We start from the raw sequence: 21,483 nt of genomic DNA, 5'->3' as shown, positions 1-21,483 counted from the left end.
TCAGAATTCCTTTCCTAAATATTTTTTGAACTTATATGGTGCACCAGGAGCTACGAATACATAGCAGCAAGCAGCAAAACAAGATGGAGCCGGGATTCTTCCTTTAGAACAGTGTATTTTAGCAGGAGAAAAAAAAATAGGAAAATAAGTGTATAAATCACAAAGAAATTAGTGACCACTCCTATGGAGTGGTGTAAGTTACAAAAAGGGTCTGGTGGTAATTTTAAATGAATAATCAGGGGAAGGCTTTATATGAGAACTGGATATATGAGTAAACACTCGAAAGGTGTAAAATAGAGTAAGCATTAGGGATGCATCCCCGTGGAGAGGACAGCCGACCAGAGATGCACATGAGCGCAGATGTCTCTCAAGTCAGCAAGGAGGCTGGTTGGTGTGCCGTGGGGTGGGAAGCCATAACGGCTAGAAGAATGTCATTAGCAATTTTATTATAAAATGAAGTTGCCATTTGGAGCAGCAGGTTTAGGCTTGTTAGTCTGGTGATGGGTGTTTGGTATCTAAATGGGGAGGGTGTGTGTGTGTGTGTGTGTGTGTGTGTGTGTGTGTGTGTGTGTGAAGTTCAGGGACATGAGGTGGCTATTGATGGAAACATGTGTTGCTAGGATATAGATAGCATTTAATGTGATGAGACCTGAGATCATTGAGGCTGCAAGCTTTCTGGATGGCAGGGAGATGGTCCACAAAGAGATAAGAATGAAATTCGATTCAACCTAACTTAGGTACTGATGCTGGATCAAAACTTAGAAAGTCTGACACCAATTCACTTATTTTAGCATAGCACAATTTTTTTAAAAAAATGTTTTTTTTTTTTTGATAGCAGCTAACTCAGTCCATGAGTGCAATAAAACTTAAGACACGTTTACATTGACACGCTTTACAAAGTTCACATGGCTTCTCTTTGTAAAGATGGGTTCTTTGCGTTGGAAACAATGCTCGATAAAGGTCTATGGAAAATGATCGCGGCAAACATCCTGTTGTAAAGTACAATGGCATCACTCACGGGGATGAGTTTTATGATCTAGAAGCAATGTTCAGTGTTTTAGGGGGAACATCAGGGATAACACACATAATAGTCTTGGGGCTAAGGGTGTAGCCTGGCTCAACAGGTAGCAGTGGAGTACCATGTTGTAAACTATGTTTTACCCCAGCATTCTGGAAGAACAGCCAGATATTTTCTCCCTTTGGAGATAAAAGCTGCGTGTTTACCATGTCCTGCCTTCTTCAGTGTTTATCTGTATGTGCAGGGATCTTTTGCCCTCTCCTGTTGGGCATCTGCAAGACACAGAAGGAGACGGCCCTGTACCCATGCCACATTTAGGAGGCCAGGTAGAATGAATGTGAATATTTCAATGCATAGAACTTCAAACAGAAGACAAGGCTCCAGAAGAGAGGACTGAAGGTTGAAAACGTACTGGGGGGACCAGCCTCCAGTAGCACAGGGCTTTGGCAGGACTCCATGGCGTCGGCGAGGCTAAATTTTTCTACCTGAGGGAGGTTAGGGAAAAAGGCTCTCACAAACTCTCTTGATATTTTCCTTCTTTATTCCTTTTTTTCTTTTTTCTCTCTCCCTCTATCTCATATTGTTTTACAGCTTTTATACCCCAACAGAATCTTCCAGGCAGTACAGGAGTCAAAACAGATGTATTCCATTTTTCAAGTGAGTGATTATAGGGAAAAACATGTTTTTCATCTCCCTCACATGATTAAACATTTTATGTATTACAGGTGAGAAACAAATTATCCCAAGAACCCACATCTATTCATACTGAAGCAACTTGTTATCGATTAACCATGTGGCAAGCAAGGTGTTCTTGTCAGGTTCTTTCACTGGCAGGTTGCATTTTGCAGTTACAAATAAAGGACCAATTACTTTATTATTTATCTTAAAAGGCAATCTTATAAATAATCTTAGAGAAATAAAACCTAAACTTTTATATATGAAAAAGTATCAGTCAGCTCTACTAAAATCTTTAGGGTGCATATCCATTTATTAATAGTTGTTTCATCAGGAGATTGAGGATAAAAATGGGTATAAGAAATTAATCATCACCTTTGCTCATCAGCCAAACCTTGCATGGAGACTACATCAACTAGTAATAATTGCGCTGTTTTGTTCTTATTCCCTGATCTTAAAGAGTTCTACTTTTAACTCTGTGCCTTTCTAAAACTTTAGATTGTCTTCTTGGGTTTTTCACCTCAAAGTTACTTAACAAAAACATCTTAGTCTAACTTAGTTATTTTCAAAGGTTTGTTTCAACTGTGATGCACCCCGAGACATGTGAACACATCTCTCGACATTAAGGTTAAAAGAGTTTAAACTAGCTGGGCTGTTGGGACTCAGTTGTTAGCCATTAACTTGACCTACAATCCATGCATCTCCTTAGGTGTGACTTACAGGCCCTAGCTATGAAACATATCCTTTATACTTAGTTTTATTCATCAAAACTCTGTACAAACTATCATTATTATTATTATCAAATTAGACAGTACAGCTTAGGAAGGGGCTATCGTCTCGGCAATCCACAGGCAAAAGTACCCAGTAGAACAGGATGTTTCCAAGAGATAAACACATTCTATTACAGGCAGTGGAGATCTTCTTACATCCACTCACACCACGCTAGAAACCAGAGAAAGAGAGCCACAGTAAGCGTGTAAGGGCACAGCAGAAGCAAAAGACATCTCGGGGTCTGTGTCCTGGGGCCTTGCCTAAACGAGATTGGTCCATCAGAGGATTCCTTTCTGCTGGACTGACACCCGGAACTTCACTTACAACTCACTGCTCCTCTGGCATGGCCCACATCAGAAATGGATCTCATAGGAACAGATTTTTGCCTCAAAATACAAAATAATATTCTAACAACTATGCCTGTCAGCCACCAAAGAGGCTGCCTTTCTGACTTTTGAAAGTGTCAACACAATCTAACAGATACATCTCGTGCGATTCAAGGCTCTCATCAAGGAGAAGGAAGAATGAACCCTGCTAATTTAGGTGTCACCCAAGAAATATATCATATACTACATCTCAGAAGCTGTCTATGTATTGTCTATGTACACTCAATTGAGGGCTTGGTAATTATGTACTTAGAGAAATGTTAGCCAAATAGTCTTGGCTCTAGGTGACTGATAGCATTGTCCCTGAGGAGAATGACCCCAATTTCATCTTCATCCCCACACAGGCTTTTAATGACAAGGCAGCCTTTTAACTGCTGATCTCCACAGTCGTCATTTTTATTTCCACCCCTATGCAACTTGAAGACACTGCTTGACTAACAGAACGAACTGTACCAGAGAATTTGCAGTTCTTCCGGGACTCGGCTCTATTATTACACAGTTGAGGGTGGGAAGGATGGGAGGAAGAGAGGTCAAAGGAAGAGGTGATTGAAGGCAAGTGGGTGGGACTTGCTTAAATTGCACCATTTGGGCCCTGAACACCCACAACACTGTTCCATTTTGGGATGTTAATACAGAAAGTATATGCATAAGGCAAAAAGTCATAATTCTTTTCAAAAGAATTATTGAAAATCCACCAGTGAGAAAGTTTATGTATCCCTTAGAGATAAACATAGTGTGAATCATATTTAATATATTTGAAAGTTTGAGTTCTAAGCATATTATTTTGTGTTTCTATATACAAAAAAGATTATCATATTATACTCTTATTGACATGAGTTGGGCTTTTTGTTGATACTTCATCTTATCCCTTGAAAACTGAGAAGCAGCTTTTCAAGCACGAACACTCCTTTCATGCCCCTTAGCTAGCTTTGAAGTGAGCAAAGAGACTCGGTATGATTCAGAGTTGTAGACATCTGTGATTTTCTCAAGATTGAAGAGCTCAATAGAATCCTCCAGAAGTGACTCTCATGAGTCGCTGCGTCGTACGAGAGGTTGTTTGTTGTTGCCACTGTTGAAAGCACTGGGAGTTCTCAAAACTTTGATTTTTCTCTCTAGCGTATTATTAAAACCTAAAAAAATAAGGTGACACAAACTGTCTTTCCTCAGCCAGATATAGAATCTATACAAGTTAAAAACCACGCAATCCACGTGTCAAGGAAGAACTCTGTGAAGAGCTGAACTGAAAACATGAGGGGGAACTGGGTGTCCATTCTCCGTGTCAGTGAGTGAGGAGGGCTGGGGGACAGGGAGAGCGGTTTGGAACACGGGGCATGTAGCTTGTTGGAAACGCCCATCTGGCTTGCTCTTTATGAGCCAGAGGTAGAAAAGGTGTGGCAACGGGCTGAGACACCTTCTCAGCCCTTCACGGCGTGGCACATGTGGAATTGCCAGCTGACAGTAGCCCTGCTAACCAGAGATGTGTCTGTGACTTTAGCCTAATCTGAGCCGCGCCTCCACCAGGCCAGCCTCCAGCATGCTGTGCTAGTCTGAGAACTGGACCATTTCATACAGGTGGTGAGCTTTCCTCGCCACACACAGGAAACAGCTCAACAAAGGACAACATAAAGCACAGATGCTTGAAAAAACATGGCCAGAGTCTGTCCAGCTGTAGGCACTAGGCAGCTGCCCTGAATACAACCTTCTCTGGTTTCTAGAGAAAGTGAGAAAGATGGAAATTTTTGTTGTTGTTTGTTTGTTTAGTTGGTTTTTGTTTTGTTTTGGAGATTTCTGGATATATATTCCCTCCCCTCCCCTCTTTTCACAAGTTCCAGCCACCAGAAGTAAAGTGTGGAGGATCCCTAACCTGCCTTAAAGACAGTGCAAGAGCGTGAGAAAGAGCTCATTTGTTGCTGTTCAGACAGGAGGATCTGAGTTTACTCCCAGCATCCGTGTGAAAAGCCAGATGTGGTAGTGTGTGCTTGAGTTTGGTCCCAGCATCCATGTGAAAAGACAGATGTGGTAGTGTGTGCTTGAGTTTGCTCACAGCATCTGTGTGAAAAGACAGATGGGGTGGTGTGTGCTTGTGATCCCAGTCCTGGGGAAGCAAAGACAGCCTAGCAAACTTTGCAGATCATCGGCCAGGAAGACACCGTGTAGACAGCTTCTGAGGGATGACACCAAAGATTGTCCTCTGAGTTCTACATGTTCCAACAGATCCATTGTACTTGTCTCACACATGTACCTACTACACATATATGAAAAGAAAAGAAAAAATATACTGGATTTTTGTGACTCCTAGAAATTTCAATTCAAGGCAAAGCTTTCCAGTGAAAACTTTGGCAATGTTTTCCTTTAGCTCTGGAATGGAGGACCCCGGAAAGTCAGGTTCAAGCATTAAGATGTATGGAACCACGCTTCACCCCCATGTGTTTTGATTTGCTAATACAAAAGTAGATTTGATAGCAAAGAAAATCACTAGTTCCAACTGCCTCGCTGGAGAGCATAGCCCCTCTGCTGTCCTGAGCCAGGCCTTGCTCCTTCCTGCCATGGACCGCTGCATAGTTGCTCCTTCCACTTGAAACCCTCTGCCGTCTCTTTCTCTTGTCAGCCACCCTGTCCCCATTTGCCTAGTGTTAACGTTATTTCTGGGCTCAGTACATCACAATTTGCACTTTGCTTCCTCGCTAACCCATGTGTGGTCATGCTAACCCTTATTGAAGACATCCTCCTCCAAGGAATGCTAGCAGCCACCTTACATCTCTTCATTATGACTTACTTTTAATTAACATGGTTGGGACTTGCTCCTTAGGATTTCGCAGGATCCCTAACTACCAAGTGTCTACCATGGGGCAAGTGCTTAGTAACTATTTGATAACTTCTTGAGTGAAAGAAGGCATGCGTGCATTGCCTCAGCTCTTCTTGGTTTACTTCAGATCTGTTGCAGTTGAGAGTTAATAGTATCTTAAAAAGTTTTATAAACAAATGCCATTTTGGTGTTAACCCAGTAAGTAGGAAAGGGTGATGGCGCCTACCTGAAGCAGTGATAAAGGCACAGCCAAGAACCAAAATTGTGCCAGCAGCTATGCCCAGCGGCCTTTGGGAAAGAGGAACATTCTAGTGCCTGTGGCCAGAGCAAGATGCCAGGTGCTATTTCCAGGACAGTTGCAGTGCTTTTGTTTGAATCTATTACAATGTCTAGGTGGATCTTCAATCTCTAGATTCTTTAATGATGTTGTCACCTAACTGAAAAAAAAAAAATTAACACTCTGTGGTCCAGGAGGCAGTGAATAAATATCATACAGTTTGAACTTTTGTGTAGTTTTGGTATCTCATCCAAATTGATTTTTTTAAAGGGCGCATCTGACATACAGAGAATTCTCAGCTGTCCTGATAGCGGGCTGGTCCGTGTACTAGGGGCTCTACCACAGTGCTTTCAAGGGTGCTAACGTGAAGGATAAGCTAATTTTAGAAAGTGGCAAGCAGTTTCAGGTGACTTTTAAGACAGGTGGGAAAAGCCAATAAATGATTACCATCAGAAAAGATGATTGATTGTCCGTCATGTAAAATAGTTTTCCTCTTTTAATGGTGAGCGTGAAGCTCCTGGCTTTGGGCATTCTACCACTGATGTACATGCCCTGCACTGAAGTGCATCTGAACAAAGTATTCAAGCCCCGAAAGGACTTTGTCTCCCTAGACTTTATTTATTTGCTTTGAGAATAGAGTGAGAAAAAGTGTGAAGGCGAGCTAGCTATTCATGGCCTTAAAGGCAGGGTAATGTCCTTCCCACTGGTTTGGTTTGGTTTTGAGATAGTCTCCTGTAATCCACATTGACCCCAAACTCTGAGATATCGAAAGTGACCTTGAATTTCTGCTCCACCTGCCTCCTCTTCCTAATGCTGGCATTACAGGTGTGTGCTGCAACATCTGGTCTGATATTGATATCAAATAGAAATTAATTGACTGCTTTTCCATTATTTCTTCCTCGATGGAGATGACGAATTACTAGACTCAATTGTGAGGACATCTGATACCTAGGAGACTTGAAGACTGCTGTGCCAGAACCTGAAAGTGATTTTGAAAAGCTTTTGGAAAAGGCCTTCTGTTATGTAAAGAGTTCAGATAAGTGATACCAGCTGATTCCAAAGAAAGCCAAGGGCATACTCACTAGTATCTGAAAATTCTTTATACTACTTAAGATGGTTTATTGACTTATAGATCATACTATTTAAAATAGTTAATTGAGTTAACATTGAAATTGATTTAGACTTTGTTTGACGTCAATTTTATATTGGAGTTAAGATATTATAACTTCTAGGGCAGGTGGTGGTGGTACTTGCATTTAATCCTCAAACTCGGGAGGGAGAGGCAGGTGGATCTCTGTGAGTTTGAGAACAGGTCCACAGAGTGAGTTCCAGAACAGCCAAGATTACAGAAAGAAAATAAACCCTGCCCCTCTCCCAAGTAAAAGATATTGTAAGTTTCTTACTTTATAAAAAGTATTTTAAGAGATATTTATTACAGGAGATAAGAACCTATCTTAAGTTCTCTTTGTCTCGGTTAACCTTTAACTCCCAAAGTTAACTCAGTACAGGATAATGCCATATGGAGAAATATTCTGCTACCGGGGGTGTTTGTACACTGATGTGAAAAAAAGCAGATGCTGTGTGGGGCAGACATTGCAGCTGCTCCATGGTGGGACACGAAGGGGAGCTGCTGTGAGACAGTGGTCATGTACCCTGTTACTTATATTGTATTGTTTTAATAAAATACTGATTGGCCAGTAGCCAGGAAGGAAGTAGAGGAAAACAGAATTCTGGGAAGAGGAAAGGGTCAGCTTGCAGTCATCATGGAGGAAGCCAGACACAGAGGAAGCAAGATGAGAATGCCTCACTGATAAGAGGTACCAAGCCACGTGGCTAACATAGACAAGAATAACAGGCTAATTTAAGATGTAAGAATTAGTTGATAAGAAGCCTGAGCTAATAGGCCAACCAGCTGATAGGACATATTTCCCCCTAGGAATAATTGTATTCAACTGTAGATAAGCAAACCTTTTTGGATACAGTTCCTTGAATGGTGCATCTTGCTGAGTGGTTGCTTCATCTATTGGCACATATCCCTTTCACATTTCTGCCTTGGCTACTTATTTCCTATGTTTTGTAAAGCACAGTTGTACAGGGAAGAAGAATGAGTGGAAGGTGACACGGAAAGCCACCAGTGGAAAAGCCATAGCAATCTTCCAGTTAACCCAGAGCCCAATGAAAACAGGTTCCTTCCAGAGCCTAGGAAGGTTCTCAACCTTCCTATTGCTGTGACCCTTTAGTACAGTTCCTCATGTTGTGATGACCCCCAACCATAAAATTATTTTTTTTTGCTGTCACATAACTGTAATTTTGCTATTGTTATGTAATATAATCCATAGCGTAACTATATGAGTCTTTCATTGGTCTTTGGTGAACTGTGAAAGGGTTGTTTAACTCTCCAAAGAGGTCATGACCCACAAATTGAGAACCTTTGGGCTAGACAGATGTCCTTCTAGTGAAGGCAGTAGAGCCAATTTACTGATTCTAGAGGTCCCATCCAGGGGAATGTGGTGTTCTGATCTCCCAGACATACTGCAAAGACCCTCAGCATGCATCAAGCTACTCATCCCTTAGGGGCCCCAGCAGCATCTACAGCAGTAAAGAATACACTGTGGCTAATAGACCCCATCTCTCTGCAGATGGCAGTGCATTGCTTCTCGTGCTCTTTCTCTGTGAGTTAGGAAAACAATGCATCTCCAGTACTAGTGCAAACCATCAGAGCCAGTAGCTTCTAATTTTCACATCTCTCTGGTAATAAAAATATAAAAGATCACTATAGTCTTCTCTCTAGGACCATGCCAAGGTTGAGAAGGCCTCCTTACCGCAATAGTAGAGAAAGCTAATAGACTATGTGTTGCTATGCATAGGGAAGACCTTCTTTCTTAAGTCATGACTTCAGTAACACTGAGGACAGTGTTTCTTTGGGAACTGACATACAGCAGGCGGGGCTAAGATGTGTGTCAGAACCCTTTCCTGCTCCTATGCCAACCTTCTTGTCCTCGAGTTTTGCATACCCTTCCCATAGCCTGCTCTGGTCCTTGCCCTGCCCCTAGACATGCAATTGCTGCATATCCAATGCTTCAAGTAGTTCTTGAGTTCTTTGAAGTGTAATTTTGCCTGTTTTCTCCTTGACTGTGCTTAACTTTCGTTTCTTCCTTGTCTATGTATCAAGTGCCCTTTGGGTAAGGGAATTTTTTGCTGCCCGTCTTATTCAAGCCCTGTCATGGTATTGTAGTACAGAATTTGATTCACTGATAGCAACACTCCCCTGCACCCATGACAGACAAAGACTGTAGTGTCTCCTGGAGAAATAGACTTGAGAGTTTGCTCATCCTACTGTGGTCATGGAAGAGAAGATTGGTGAGGATAGTTCAGAAGTCCAGTAGGGAATTTGTTTCTCCCCATTTGTTGCAATTAAAATGTGAGTATTGAGGTCAAGCTCCAACTGAACCTCGTTTTCCTTCTTTCCGTAGCACCTGAGATTCTCCGAGGCTGTGCCTATGGACCCGAAGTGGACATGTGGTCTGTAGGAATAATCACCTACATCTTGTAAGTGACAAAAGGCAATCTTTATGCAAACAGTCTTTGTATAACATTTTCTAGGTATTAATAGTTCTCATGACAACCATGTTGACCTCTGACTTCTTGTGATATTCCTTTTTACAATAATCACATGGTAGCATAGTCTCAAATGATGTGATGTTCCGTTTTACACTAACTGTGCCAATAGCTAGGCTCAAAATCAGTATTGCTTCTTACTCTCACGTTTCCCTGGAGGTGAGAAGCTGTCCAGGGCTTTTCCTTAGCTGATTTTCCTGTATAATAGACCCACATTTGGGAACGTATTGCACGATCATGATAGATGTGAAACCTAAGTCCACCTGCCACATCCTTTGTTTATGTATTTGATTCTTGCTGAACAGACTGGTAGCCCTTTAAGGAGATCTGTTATTTACTTCTTAAGAAATCCCAAACTAGCACGTTTCTTATCAAAATATTTTGAGCGTATTTACCTATTGATTTATTTCCCTACATGTTAAGGTTTCAAGGGCCTTGAGCTAAACACTGAATAAAATGAGCTGATGATAATTCATTCTCTGTCCACTCCAACTCCATTACTGAGCTGCTGTCTAATAAAAAATGACTTCAGGAAGTTTGCAGAGTGGGTGATGGAACTGGAGGTGACAGTGAGGGAAATCATATGTAACCATGACTGTAGAAAGCTAATGCAAGACGATATCAGTGCACCCTAGAGCGAATGCACTGTGAGGTACTCGTTGGCCATTTGGCAGGGAATGCAGTTAGCTTTGGGAACCTATAGCATGCATCTGTGGAGAGAGGTTTTCCAGGGTTCTGAAGAGCCGGTTATTCATAGGTGAGCTGCCTTCACCCATTGTATAGCAGAGAGACCTACACAAGCGATATTTACCTTCTCACAGTCTCAGAGGCTAGAAGCTTTAGGTCAGGGTGGCTGCAGGTTTGGGCTCTGCAGAGGGGATTCTTCTGGGGTTTCAGAAAAGTTCTTTTGTACTGTGTCCCCATGAGAGGAGAGAGAGAGAGAGAGAGAGAGAGAGAGAGAGAGAGAGAGAATCTTAGCTCCTGAGCTTTGTAGAATACTTCTATAATGCTAGGTGGTGCACACCTTTAACCCCAGCACTCAGGAGGCAGAGGCAGGCAGATCTCTGTGCGTTTGAGGCCCGCCTGCTCACCCCTGTGTGCCGACACTCCCCTCGCACAGGTGGCTCAGGTACAGGGGTCTCTGTGCAGACATGGCAAATGAGAGTGCATTGCTGAGGTTTATTTTACTCCCAAGTTCCGCCTTCTCCCAGATGGCTCCAGAATGTTTGGATGAGACAGATTTCCTGTCGTGGAAACAGGTCATGAAAAGAAGACATGGGGAATGACTTCTCCCAAGGAGTTGTTTTATTTCTCCATGCTCTGGGGCAGCCTGGCTGGCTTAGAGGAGGAGTCGAAGAGGATATCTTTTAACTTTTTGTTATTTTCCCATTTGATTTTCAAAGGAAACATGTATAATATAGGCCTTGAAAGACTGTTTTTTTTCCTCTTTTTTTCTTACATAATATTTTCTTCATTATATGGGAATTTCACATAATGTACCCTGATCACATTCAATTCCCAGTCTCCCCAGGTCCACCTTCCCCACTCTCGTGACCTTCCCCAAAGAAAAGAAGATAAGAGAAAGAAAGACAAAAAGGAAAAACTACGAAGTCTAATTTTTGTGGCCCATATACTCGCTTGGAGCATGGTTGAATTCCCAGAGGCCAGCCCCTTAAGGAAAGCGGCGTCCTTCCACACCCGCGCCCCTGGAAAGGCCTTGCTTTCTTTAACTGTCTTTCCCACCTGTGATCCAGAAGAGCCGCTTCCCTCTCACCAGGGCAGGCTCGGAAACCCCAGAGCAGACTCCAGCTTTTCCTTCCCCCTCACATGAGATGTTAGAGGTGTTTCCCCATTCTCACACTCTGTTTCCTTCTCTCCTGACCCTATAGTACAAAGCATAAGGTGAATCTGATCAGACATCTTTAAAATGAGGGCTATTTACAAGAATGAAGTCAATCTGCGCTGCTCCTCTGTTGACAGCCTGTGGTCCCTAAATTGATAGCTTCATCTCTGTTTGTCTCAGTCTGAAATCCAAACCAGAATAACATATGGAAATATCTGACTTCTACTAACTTTTTTTATACTTATCTATTTATTATGTATACAATGTTCTGTCTGTGTGTACGCCTGCAGGCCAGAAGAGAGCACCAGACTCCATTACAGATGGTTGTGAGCCGCCATGTGGTTGCTGGGAATTGAACTCAGGACCTTTGGAAGAGCAGGCAGTGCTCTTAACCTCTGAGCCATCTCTCCAGCCCCTTCTACTAACTTTTGTAGATTTCTATTTCTCTCTACTTTTAAACCTGTATTCTTAAACTCTTCCGTTTTATACTAAATTGGGGCCCTATTAATCTATATAATACTTTTAATTATCAAGAAAAATCTCCTGGAAAAATCATTACCATAGCATCTATAATATTAGCAATTTTAATTATAGTATTTTTGTGTCTGTTGTTGTTGTTGTTATAGCTTTTAAAAGAAATGTGGTTTCACGATTCTTACCTCCTGCAGTGTGAAGTTCAGGTTTTATGTTGTCAGTCATAAATTCTAACAAAACAATCACACACTTGTACAAGTAGAGTTACTTGTAGAGAATATAGAAGAAAGATTTTGAATTTTTGCAGAAATTTGATGAAGTATACCTCATCTTTAAAAGATATTTGATTCTAATTTTTCCCTCCAGACTTTGTGGATTTGAACCGTTCTATGATGAAAGAGGTGACCAGTTCATGTTCAGGAGAATTCTGAATTGTGAATATTACTTTATCTCCCCCTGGTGGGATGAAGTATCTCTAAATGCCAAGGACTTGGTAAGTGTGACCCAAACAAAATGAGATAAATAATTTTTTAAAGACTTATTTATTAATTATGTATACGGGTTCTTCCTGCATGTATGCCTTCAGGCCAGAAGAGGGCACCAGATCTCATTACTGATAGTTGTGAGCCACCATGTGGTTGCTGGGAATTGAACTCAGGACCTCTGGAAGAGCAGTCAGTGCTCTTAACCTCTGAGCCATCTCTCCAGTCCGAGATAAATAATTTTTAACTAAGAGACAGTAAAAGACATTTTAGAATAGGCTGCTTTTGACATCATTGCTTCTTTGTAACTTTAAGGTATTTTCATTTAAAGGGAACACTGATGCATTTTCATTTTGAAGAATGAAAACTCGATATCCTTCATTCCTCATTAGCCAAATCATCGTAATAGCATTAGTTCCAGAATCTTTCCTACCTGGTAAATAGAGTCTTTCAAATAACACTGCGCTCTGGAGCCCAGATACCAGTCACACAGAACTCTGCTTTGATGTGGTTTATTCATCTAGATGTAGATGTACTTCAAATAAATATAATTGGATTTTCAAACATTTTTAAACCTATTAAAATACTCTGATAGTAGCATGAGCCCTATTATGCACCACTGGAATTATAAACAAGATCCACTCTATTAATAGAATGGTTTATGGTTTGTTGAGCTGCTTCATATTCAAGCTAATACTGAAGCCTATTAATATTTGAGAACTCCCTTCGAGAGATAACTCTGTCTCTTCTGGTAGAAGGATGCTCGTGTACAAGAGACTGCTTGTGTGCAATCGCAGCCATCGTTCCTCTGGAGAGATTTTAAAAATGTGCCAAAATAATGGAGTTGATTTTTTTTAGGTTATAGGGGATTTTAGGAGCTTTCTAGTCATGGATTTGCTAAAGTGTGCCAAAGTTTACAAAGATTTCCAGCAGAAAGGCACTACTGAAGCTCACTCGAAGGCAGGCGGTGGTGGCGCACACCTTTAATCCCAGCACTCGAGAGGCAGGTGCATCTCTGTGAGTTCGAGATCAGCCTGGTCTGCAAGAGCCAAAAGAACTAGTTCCAGGACAGGGTCCAAAGCTACAGAGAAACCCTGTCTCGAAGCCCCTGCCCCCAAACCAAAAAAACCCTCACTTTCTCCAGCCCCTTTCCCAGGACTTATCCCTCCAAATACTTCTCCCTTTTCTCTCTGTTATTCCGTGGAACAAATTCTTCAGAATCTGACTTTTCTCCTGTGAGCAGGAAGGGCGGCAGTCTATATCGGTATGTAGATACGTAACCCCACTCCTGAATACATCCGCTTCTTTCCTCCTCCGCCACCACTGTGTCAAACCAACTCCCACCTGCTCCCCCGGCCCACAGCCACAGCTGCCTGTCTGGCCCCCCTGCTTCTTCTTGTGCCCTTCTAAAGTCTGCTCACACAGAATCCAGAGATTCCCTGCCTTACACTAACCAGCGTCTGCACCGCAAGCGTGAACCAGAAAACGCTTCGTGACATCTGCTCCTTATTTAACTTGCTGTTCGACTCCATTAACCTGTTTTCACTTTGGTGGGTTTTTAGGGCTAGAAAAGACCTCATAGCTCAATGATTGAGAGCATCTTCTTTCACAAGAGCAGAGTTTAGGGGCACTCTAGAGTCTCCACAAAGTCATCCGTAAGATGAGCTTCACATAATGGAAGCCTGAGTTTGACTTCAAGCTCTACTAATGACCAAGTAGCTAAGGTCTTGGAACATCTTTCTGTTCTTCACTTGTGAGTTGGAGCTGATGGTTCCCAGTCCATATGTTTCTGTGACTGTACCGTGAGGGTAGTTAAAGGTATAACCAGGACATGTGACTCCCTGAGTCCAGGTAGTGCCTCTGTCATAACAGGCCACTGCTTCTGAGCCCAAGGCTGGGAAACATTTCATTTTTTGGTCTTCCTGACAACTCCCTGTCTGTCCATCTTCACAAGAGTAAAGCTTCAAGAATGGATTACCTTTAGTTAAGTTTAGTCATACCAGGCATGTCTAAGCTCAAGCATCCTTTTTATCCTTAAGGGACTTTTATTCCAGCTCTGAACTTATTCCTTAAGTGCTTTCAATGAGTTAAAGAAAATAACTATAAGTCTCGAGGGAATCATAAAAAATAGTACTGAGTAAGGGCTTGAACACTAACTTTTGTTTGCCATTTAACCTCCCGGAAAAAAATGTTGATGCCCGAATGACTCTTCTAGAGAGACATAGTTCAAGTTCTGAATTCTAAGTGATTTCATAATGTGGCCTAGAATTATTCTGATGCCGGTTCTGCCTTCAGAAGGCATCTATCTGGTCAGTAGACAAGCCAGGGCCTAATTCTGTGGCCTCTGTGGAAAGAAATCTGTGGGTTTGGCGCTACAGGTGGTAAGTGCCCCATCTTTCAGGACAGCCTCAGCTGCAGCTTCCCTGAGTAGGCCCTACTCTTGACAATGTAAGCTCTTTCAAAAACATGCACTTGGCGCTGTTGCTAAGACGTAAGGTAATACCTGGACATTCACAGTATGAAGGCAAGCCCAGCTTCTCTAAGTCTATATTTCTTTATGATTGCAGGTCAGAAAACTAATTGTTTTGGATCCCAAGAAACGACTGACTACGTTTCAAGCCCTCCAGCACCCGTGGGTCACAGGAAAAGCAGCCAACTTTGTGCATATGGACACGGCTCAGAAGAAGCTCCAAGAATTCAATGCTCGGCGCAAGCTTAAGGCAAAACATGTGTTTTTGTTGCTTGTTGTTGTTTTTAAGATGTTTTTTCTTCCTTATTCCTTTTCGCCACACCAGGGGAAACCCTTGCTTTTAAATTCCTAAGACACTGACATAAAACCACTTAGGGTTTGATTTTTGTTGTTTGTTTTGTTTTGGTGTGTCTGTGTGTCTTCTCATGAATTCATTATTAAGAGAAGGAAAGCACTTGAAGGAATAAGTTCATAGCTGGAGTAAAAACCAGGACATGAATACTTGTGTTATACATTTAAATTATGAAGTGTGTGTGTGCACATGTGTTCACGTGTATGTGTGTGTGTGGTGTGTGTCTTATTTACTTTCCTTGTGTGTGCCCAAGCTTACCAGTGTGTGTAATAGCATGCATGTGCAGGTCAGAGTACAGCTTGAGGGAATCAGTTCTCTCCCTTCCACCATAAGCCCCAAAGACTGAACTCAGGCTTGGTGGAAAAGGCATTGTTACTTCCCCTACTGGCTCATCTCATCAGCCCCACCAGATACATTATTGCTGCTTCTTATCTAAATGAGGCAACATTCAAGAAACTTGTCTTTATTCAGAAAGTTTCTGAACCTGCAATAATTGGGAATTAACTTTTAAAACTATTCCATACTATAGATAATCATGAAAAAAAAGTAAGTGATACAGAAAATTGTTCACCAAAATACATGTTTTATAGACTATATATAGATTAACGCTAGGTGCATCTTCATGATGTTTAGGACTAGTTATACAAATGGCAGATCTCAGAGACTAGCTGGAGACCAAAAGCAACATTTTTTTCTGTCGTTTTGCACAGACTGATAGGAAGGAGATTTCAAGCCTGATTTTGAAATGGCATGTGTAAATAGCTTTGGCCTAACTACTTGTGAAGCTAGTTTGAGCATTGCTCTTTTATGTCCATGATACCAGCCAGCATCGTGGAGCGAGTCTTCCCTGAAACATCCTTTGGAGAATAGAAAACATCAAGCCACTCAGAGGCAAACACATCTTACTCGTGTTTTCAATTGTCCAAACAGCCGAATAATTCTAACTTGTAATTAAAACAAAGCAGGAATTTGGGATTTCCCACGGAAACACTATTTTGTGCTTTTCTCTCTAATCAGGCAGCAGTGAAGGCTGTGGTGGCCTCTTCTCGACTGGGAAGTGCCAGCAGCAGCCACAGCAGCATCCAGGAGAGCCACAAGGCCAGCCCAGATCCATCTTCAACCGAGGATGTTACTGACAACACAGATGTTCTGGGAAAGAAGGTGCAAGAAGGAGACCAGGTGGCTGCTGAGGGCCCAGCAGCTGAGATGACGACACTGCAGGCCGAGGGGCAGGAGAAGGATGCAGGTGGGAAAAAGGAGGAGGTCTCCAGGATGGTGATTCAGGCGCTGGAGGATGGCTTGAAGACACGTGACCCCACAATGAAGAGGCACTCGGGGGAGAAGCTGAAGACTGTGGGGGAAGAAATGGACCCCAAAGCTGAGGAGGAAGGCCCTGCTGCAGAAGCGCAGGATGTGATTCTGCCAGAGTACTAATCTGGCTTCCTTTAGGTTCAGAAACCAAGCCAAACATTTGATGTACTTTGTCCTTCAGCAAGGAAAGTGGGGGAGCATGACATGCACTATTGTGATTCTGTTTTGAGGTGCAAAAAAAAAAAAAACCATATATACCAGTTGGTAATCCTAATTTCAGTGCATGTGTTTGCTTTATGAAACAGTGATGTCTTCTACGGCATGTAGTGGAGACATGAGCCCCAGGAGTTAAATTTGGAATTTCCAGCAAGCAGCACAACACTTTAAAACAAAAGTTTTTAGCCTTTTGGCAGCACATATTTGACGTGAAATGGAAAACTAATATTCCTTTGAAAGCTTAGGCATCCTATACCTCCCAGAAGTCTTCAGAGATGGCAATTCCTTTGAACTCAACTCAAATAAAGACACATTCCCATGACTTTCTGAACACTTCCAGTGGGTTCAGCTTGGCATATAAAAGATACCTGTAGAGTGGCCAAAACTACCTGCCACGCTGAGACATCAAAGCATGATGTCTTAGAAGACCATGAGCCCACAGCCCCCTTAAGAATGTGTAAAGAATGTCTCATTTTATTAAGTATGCTATTATAAGAATATCCCAAATGTTCATCATAAAATTCTGCCAGTTTACAATTCTTAGGATAATATTAAACTGTGGTGTTTCTTTCCTTCACCTGCTTTTCACTAAAATTCCCCATCAGATGTATTAAACCTAGGTAAGAATAAAGAAATTTAAGTGTAATGATACATAATTTGAACTTAGACATACCAAGATTAATTCCTTTTTACTTTTCATATAAATTTGCATTTGTAAGCTTATATAATATTTTGCGTATAAGAACATTTTTGTGGATATACTCTGCAAATAACAAGTTTCAAGTTCCAGAAAAGTCCATTGCAGAAATTGGTGCCAAAATGTCTGCATATAATAAGAACAATGCATTCCATTGTTAGATAACTTATTGCTGATGTTGTTACAGTAAGAAAATGTCTGCAGGAGGATTCTCCCCTCCAGCTGTGTAGACATTCTGTTCATGAGTTCAAAATCCACTATCACAACTAGTGTCTTCTTCCTCACATAGATGGAAAGGGGGCATATTTTATGATGAAGAAACTTTCCATATCAAGAAATTCATATTGTCTTAAAAATAAGCAAAAACAAAAATAAAGTGAAAAGAAACCTTAAACCAGACTTCGGGGAGAATAAAGCATTAGACCTTAATTAGCAAGCATGATTTTTTTTCCTCAGAATTTCTTTGTTTCATAGAAATTACACTAAATGCAGTATCAAGTTTCTTGAGTGAAAATGACCACTTTATTAAAACAATCGCTTTCCATTTTTGGTGGGTTTTCTTAATTTATAAACAGTATGACTTCCAAAATCCAAAATGAGGGCAAAAAAAAAAAATCAACAGCACAGATTTTTTTTCCATAAAATAATAACTTAATTTGTTTTGACTCACATACAAGCATTTGCACTGGGGAATTAACTTAGATCTGAGGCTTCTCCAGGCTGTGGGGGTCATCAGCGCTTACACAGAGCTCCAGCAGTCTTGGGGAAGGAGACAATATGGGGCTTCTTGTAGTCTGTGATTTGGGTCCTTGACAGGTGGGTGACTTGGGGTTCATTATCTGAGCTTGGGTGATTATTATTCAATTGATTTGAATTAGTATTTATGCTCTCATTTTACTTTTCCCCTCTTTAATCCTCCCTCAGAACTCTCATTTCGAGAGTCTTTTATAAAGGGCTATTTTAACCTTTAAGAAGGCTTTCTTAAGATTTCCATTTAAGAAGAGCAACTTCCTGGTGTGATTTTCCTCATCAAACTTAACATATGTATGGCAAGTGTCCATATTTGGAAAGAGTAGAGGTAGACTAAGGATCTTGATAGAAGGTGAAATTAGAATATCAGAACACATATATCATCACTCAGCCCCAGTCCAGGTCTTACTTGATTCCAACATGACCTGGACGCTTTGGATGACCCTGTGAGCTTTAAGAAGAGCATCACACATGCCAAGCCCTCAAGTATTGTAGAATTCAGTCATTTAAATGATTGCCCCTTACTCCTTCTTGGTGATACTCAAGAGTGTTAGGCTAATTCTTCCTCTTTTGCAACCTATATACTTTATTAGCTAAATATCACTAGCACCTTTCTGTTGTAACTTGTATGCTAAAGATGGTCCTCATGCTTCCAAAGAACTAAGTCCATTCACGAGGAAACAAGTCAAATATTTCAGTCAAATCATGCAAACGTTTAATAGAAATACCATCTAAGAATAACTGTTTTACCACAGTCAACATTTATATTGCTTGTTAAGTTTAAATATCTGTCTGAAGGATATTTGAACTAAAGGAATACAATCTTAATTTGAAAGAACACTTTCTAATATCACTCTTAGTTTAATGTAGTCACAAAGCTAAATAATTTTTAAAATTTCAGCAAAGGAAGAATACTAAATTAAAATTTGCATTTAAAAGATGACAGCTACAAGGTGGGAAGTGGTGGTACATGCCTTTGATCCCAGAACTCAGGAGTCAGAGGCAGATGGATCTCTGGGTCTGAGGCCAGTCTGGTTTACAGAGCAAGCTCCAGGACAGCTAGAGCTACACAGAGAAATTACCCGGAGAAGTCTAAAACAGAGAGAGAGTGAGGGGAGACAGAGAGAAAAAGAGACAGAGACAGAGAGGACAGTTACATTCATTATTGGTTTTTATTTCAAGAAGGTTAAGCACATAGCATAATTTGGTTCTTTTATCATAGAGGACAATCTTCAATTATTTCCCCCACTCAGAAAGTCTAACTATGGCTCCAGTGGTTTCTCAAACTGTTAGCTCTTTGCACAACAGCATAAAAATAAGAGATTAGAACAGAATAGTTGTAAAATTATCGTCTATAAGTGCTTTTATTAACAAGTTTAATGTAAATATAAGCTATACATGTAACAGAAAAATTCTGAGACAAGGTTTTATTTATTCAAGTCTGGTCTTGAACTCACTATGTATCCCAGACTGACCTCAAACTCACAGTGATCCTCCTGCCTCAGTGTCCCAAGATCTGAGGTTACAGACATGTGCCCCCACTCCCACAGCTATACATGCATCTTTAAATTTTCTATTAGCTACATTCTAAAAACAATAAAATTATGATAGTACATTTTAATCCAGTATACACAAATTATTACATCAAAATTAAAATTAACGAGATCATCTGAGTCACTTTTATACTGTTTCTAAATTAGCAGTGTAAGCCTGTTTACATCAGGTGGTCAGGAGCCACACTGTAGCCAGTGGCTCCTATGGTGGACACACAGGTCTAATCTGCAACACTCTTCTTCTGAGCAAAGTGAGACTTGCCTTTCTATGGTTAGATGTGAGCTGACATTTCCACATTGCTAGGTTGGGAAGCACCTAAGATGCTGATGTTACAGATGTAGATACAGAAACAGTGGCTGCTCCTGAACATGCTTTGTCTTGAGAAGTGTTCTGCAATGTATGTGTGTGTGTGTGTGTGTGTACACTTCCCAGAGTCCATCTTAACCCCATTTGGCTCGGGAAACCTGGCTGCATCTAGAGTTTCCTGAGTACTTCCATAAAATCAACAGTATTCTCACTTAGCAAAAACTACCGTGGGCCCTGTGGCCCCCCACTGAGCAGTCTGTACACAGAATCCATTCTCTACACATCAGGCTAAGCTGGACATCCTCTTGTTGGAGGAAATCTTTCTAGAAGCCTCCTGAGAAATACACCTGCATGACGGACATGTTATGAGGTGGTGATTGATATGCCAGATACCCACACCTGCATACATTTTGACATTTCATAATGTAGAATGTTTGGCCTTGTTTCACCGGCTCTTCCCAGTATTACATACAAGGTTGCTCATCGGGAGGTGCCTCCAGGTTGAAGCTTCGAGAGCCATTTTTTTTTTCCATGATTCAGCTTTTATTGCACAGGAGCAGCTGACTGCAGTTCAGATTGGAAAGAAGAAAAGACAAAGGACTTCTTTACGACTTTAGGATTGTTCTCACAAAGCCAATAAAAGACTCTTAGAAGAGGCCATGCAAGTGAATTAGCACCGGGCTCACATACAGTACAGCCAAGTGCGTAGTCAGAATGCCATTGTGCAGTCTGCTCATCTTTGCAGAGTACTCAGTCTTGGTGTCTACGTTTGAGACAGCATAAAGTTTCCGGACATTAATTTATGTAATGAGAGTTGTAATGTCTTTGTAATTACTGTCCATTAGGTCATATTCCAATTTCCTCAATGTTTATCAGATACATTACTGATCATCAGGGTCATTGCTGACATCTGAGCACTTATCAGTTGAACACTGAAGATTAGACTGTGTCTGCAGTGGTGTTTTGTTTGTTTCTAACATGAAATATAATTTTTACTTTGGTATTTATAGTCAGATGATGAAAATGGACAAAATTTTCTACTTAAAAATTTTGTCATCTTACTTTCTTATAAAAAGGTGGCTCTCTAGTTCCTTGAAAGTGAAGGTAAGATAGAGGAGGGAGGGAGAGAGGGAAGAGGGAGGAGCGTGGGAGAGACAGTGGGGCGGAGACACACATATTAGTTATACATCCAGTGTTGCCCTGGTAAGTTCACTTCTTTCCATATAAGGACACACTTTTGTCATTATTACTTTGTCAAGATCACCTGAGATCAAGCAATGTAGAGCCAGTTCAATCATTATACTTACCTTGGATAGGAGTAGCAAACAAGTTCTGATTGGTTATATCAGTTTTCATAAATGATCTGTGATGTATTTGGAAAGGGCTTGACTCTGTCTGTTCCCAAGAATCTGACCCATTCCACTTAGGGCAAGGTCAAAAGCTTGCCAGGAAACCAGTCTGACTTTTGCAGGAAATA

The 21,483-nt window shown here is 41.2% G+C and overlaps 1 protein-coding gene across 1 annotated transcript in view; it reads left to right on the top strand.

The window, feature by feature from the left end:
• Positions 1–16,734, top strand: part of Camk4 (calcium/calmodulin dependent protein kinase IV) — a 219,253-nt gene extending 202,519 nt beyond the window's left edge. The window contains exons 8-11 of the mRNA XM_057788646.1: positions 9,407–9,482; positions 12,235–12,361; positions 14,918–15,070; positions 16,190–16,734. Of these exons, the coding sequence (XP_057644629.1) occupies positions 9,407–9,482; positions 12,235–12,361; positions 14,918–15,070; positions 16,190–16,606 (773 nt within the window). The 3' untranslated portion in view covers positions 16,607–16,734. The remainder of the gene's footprint in view (positions 1–9,406; positions 9,483–12,234; positions 12,362–14,917; positions 15,071–16,189) is intronic.
• The last annotated feature ends 4,749 nt before the right edge of the window (positions 16,735–21,483 follow it).

Source organism: Chionomys nivalis, chromosome 14, assembly GCF_950005125.1.
Source record: "Chionomys nivalis chromosome 14, mChiNiv1.1, whole genome shotgun sequence".
Classification (NCBI taxonomy): domain Eukaryota; kingdom Metazoa; phylum Chordata; class Mammalia; order Rodentia; family Cricetidae; genus Chionomys; species Chionomys nivalis.
The sequence above is the reverse complement of the archived record's forward strand: the minus strand, read 5'-3'. Positions and strand labels throughout refer to the sequence as shown.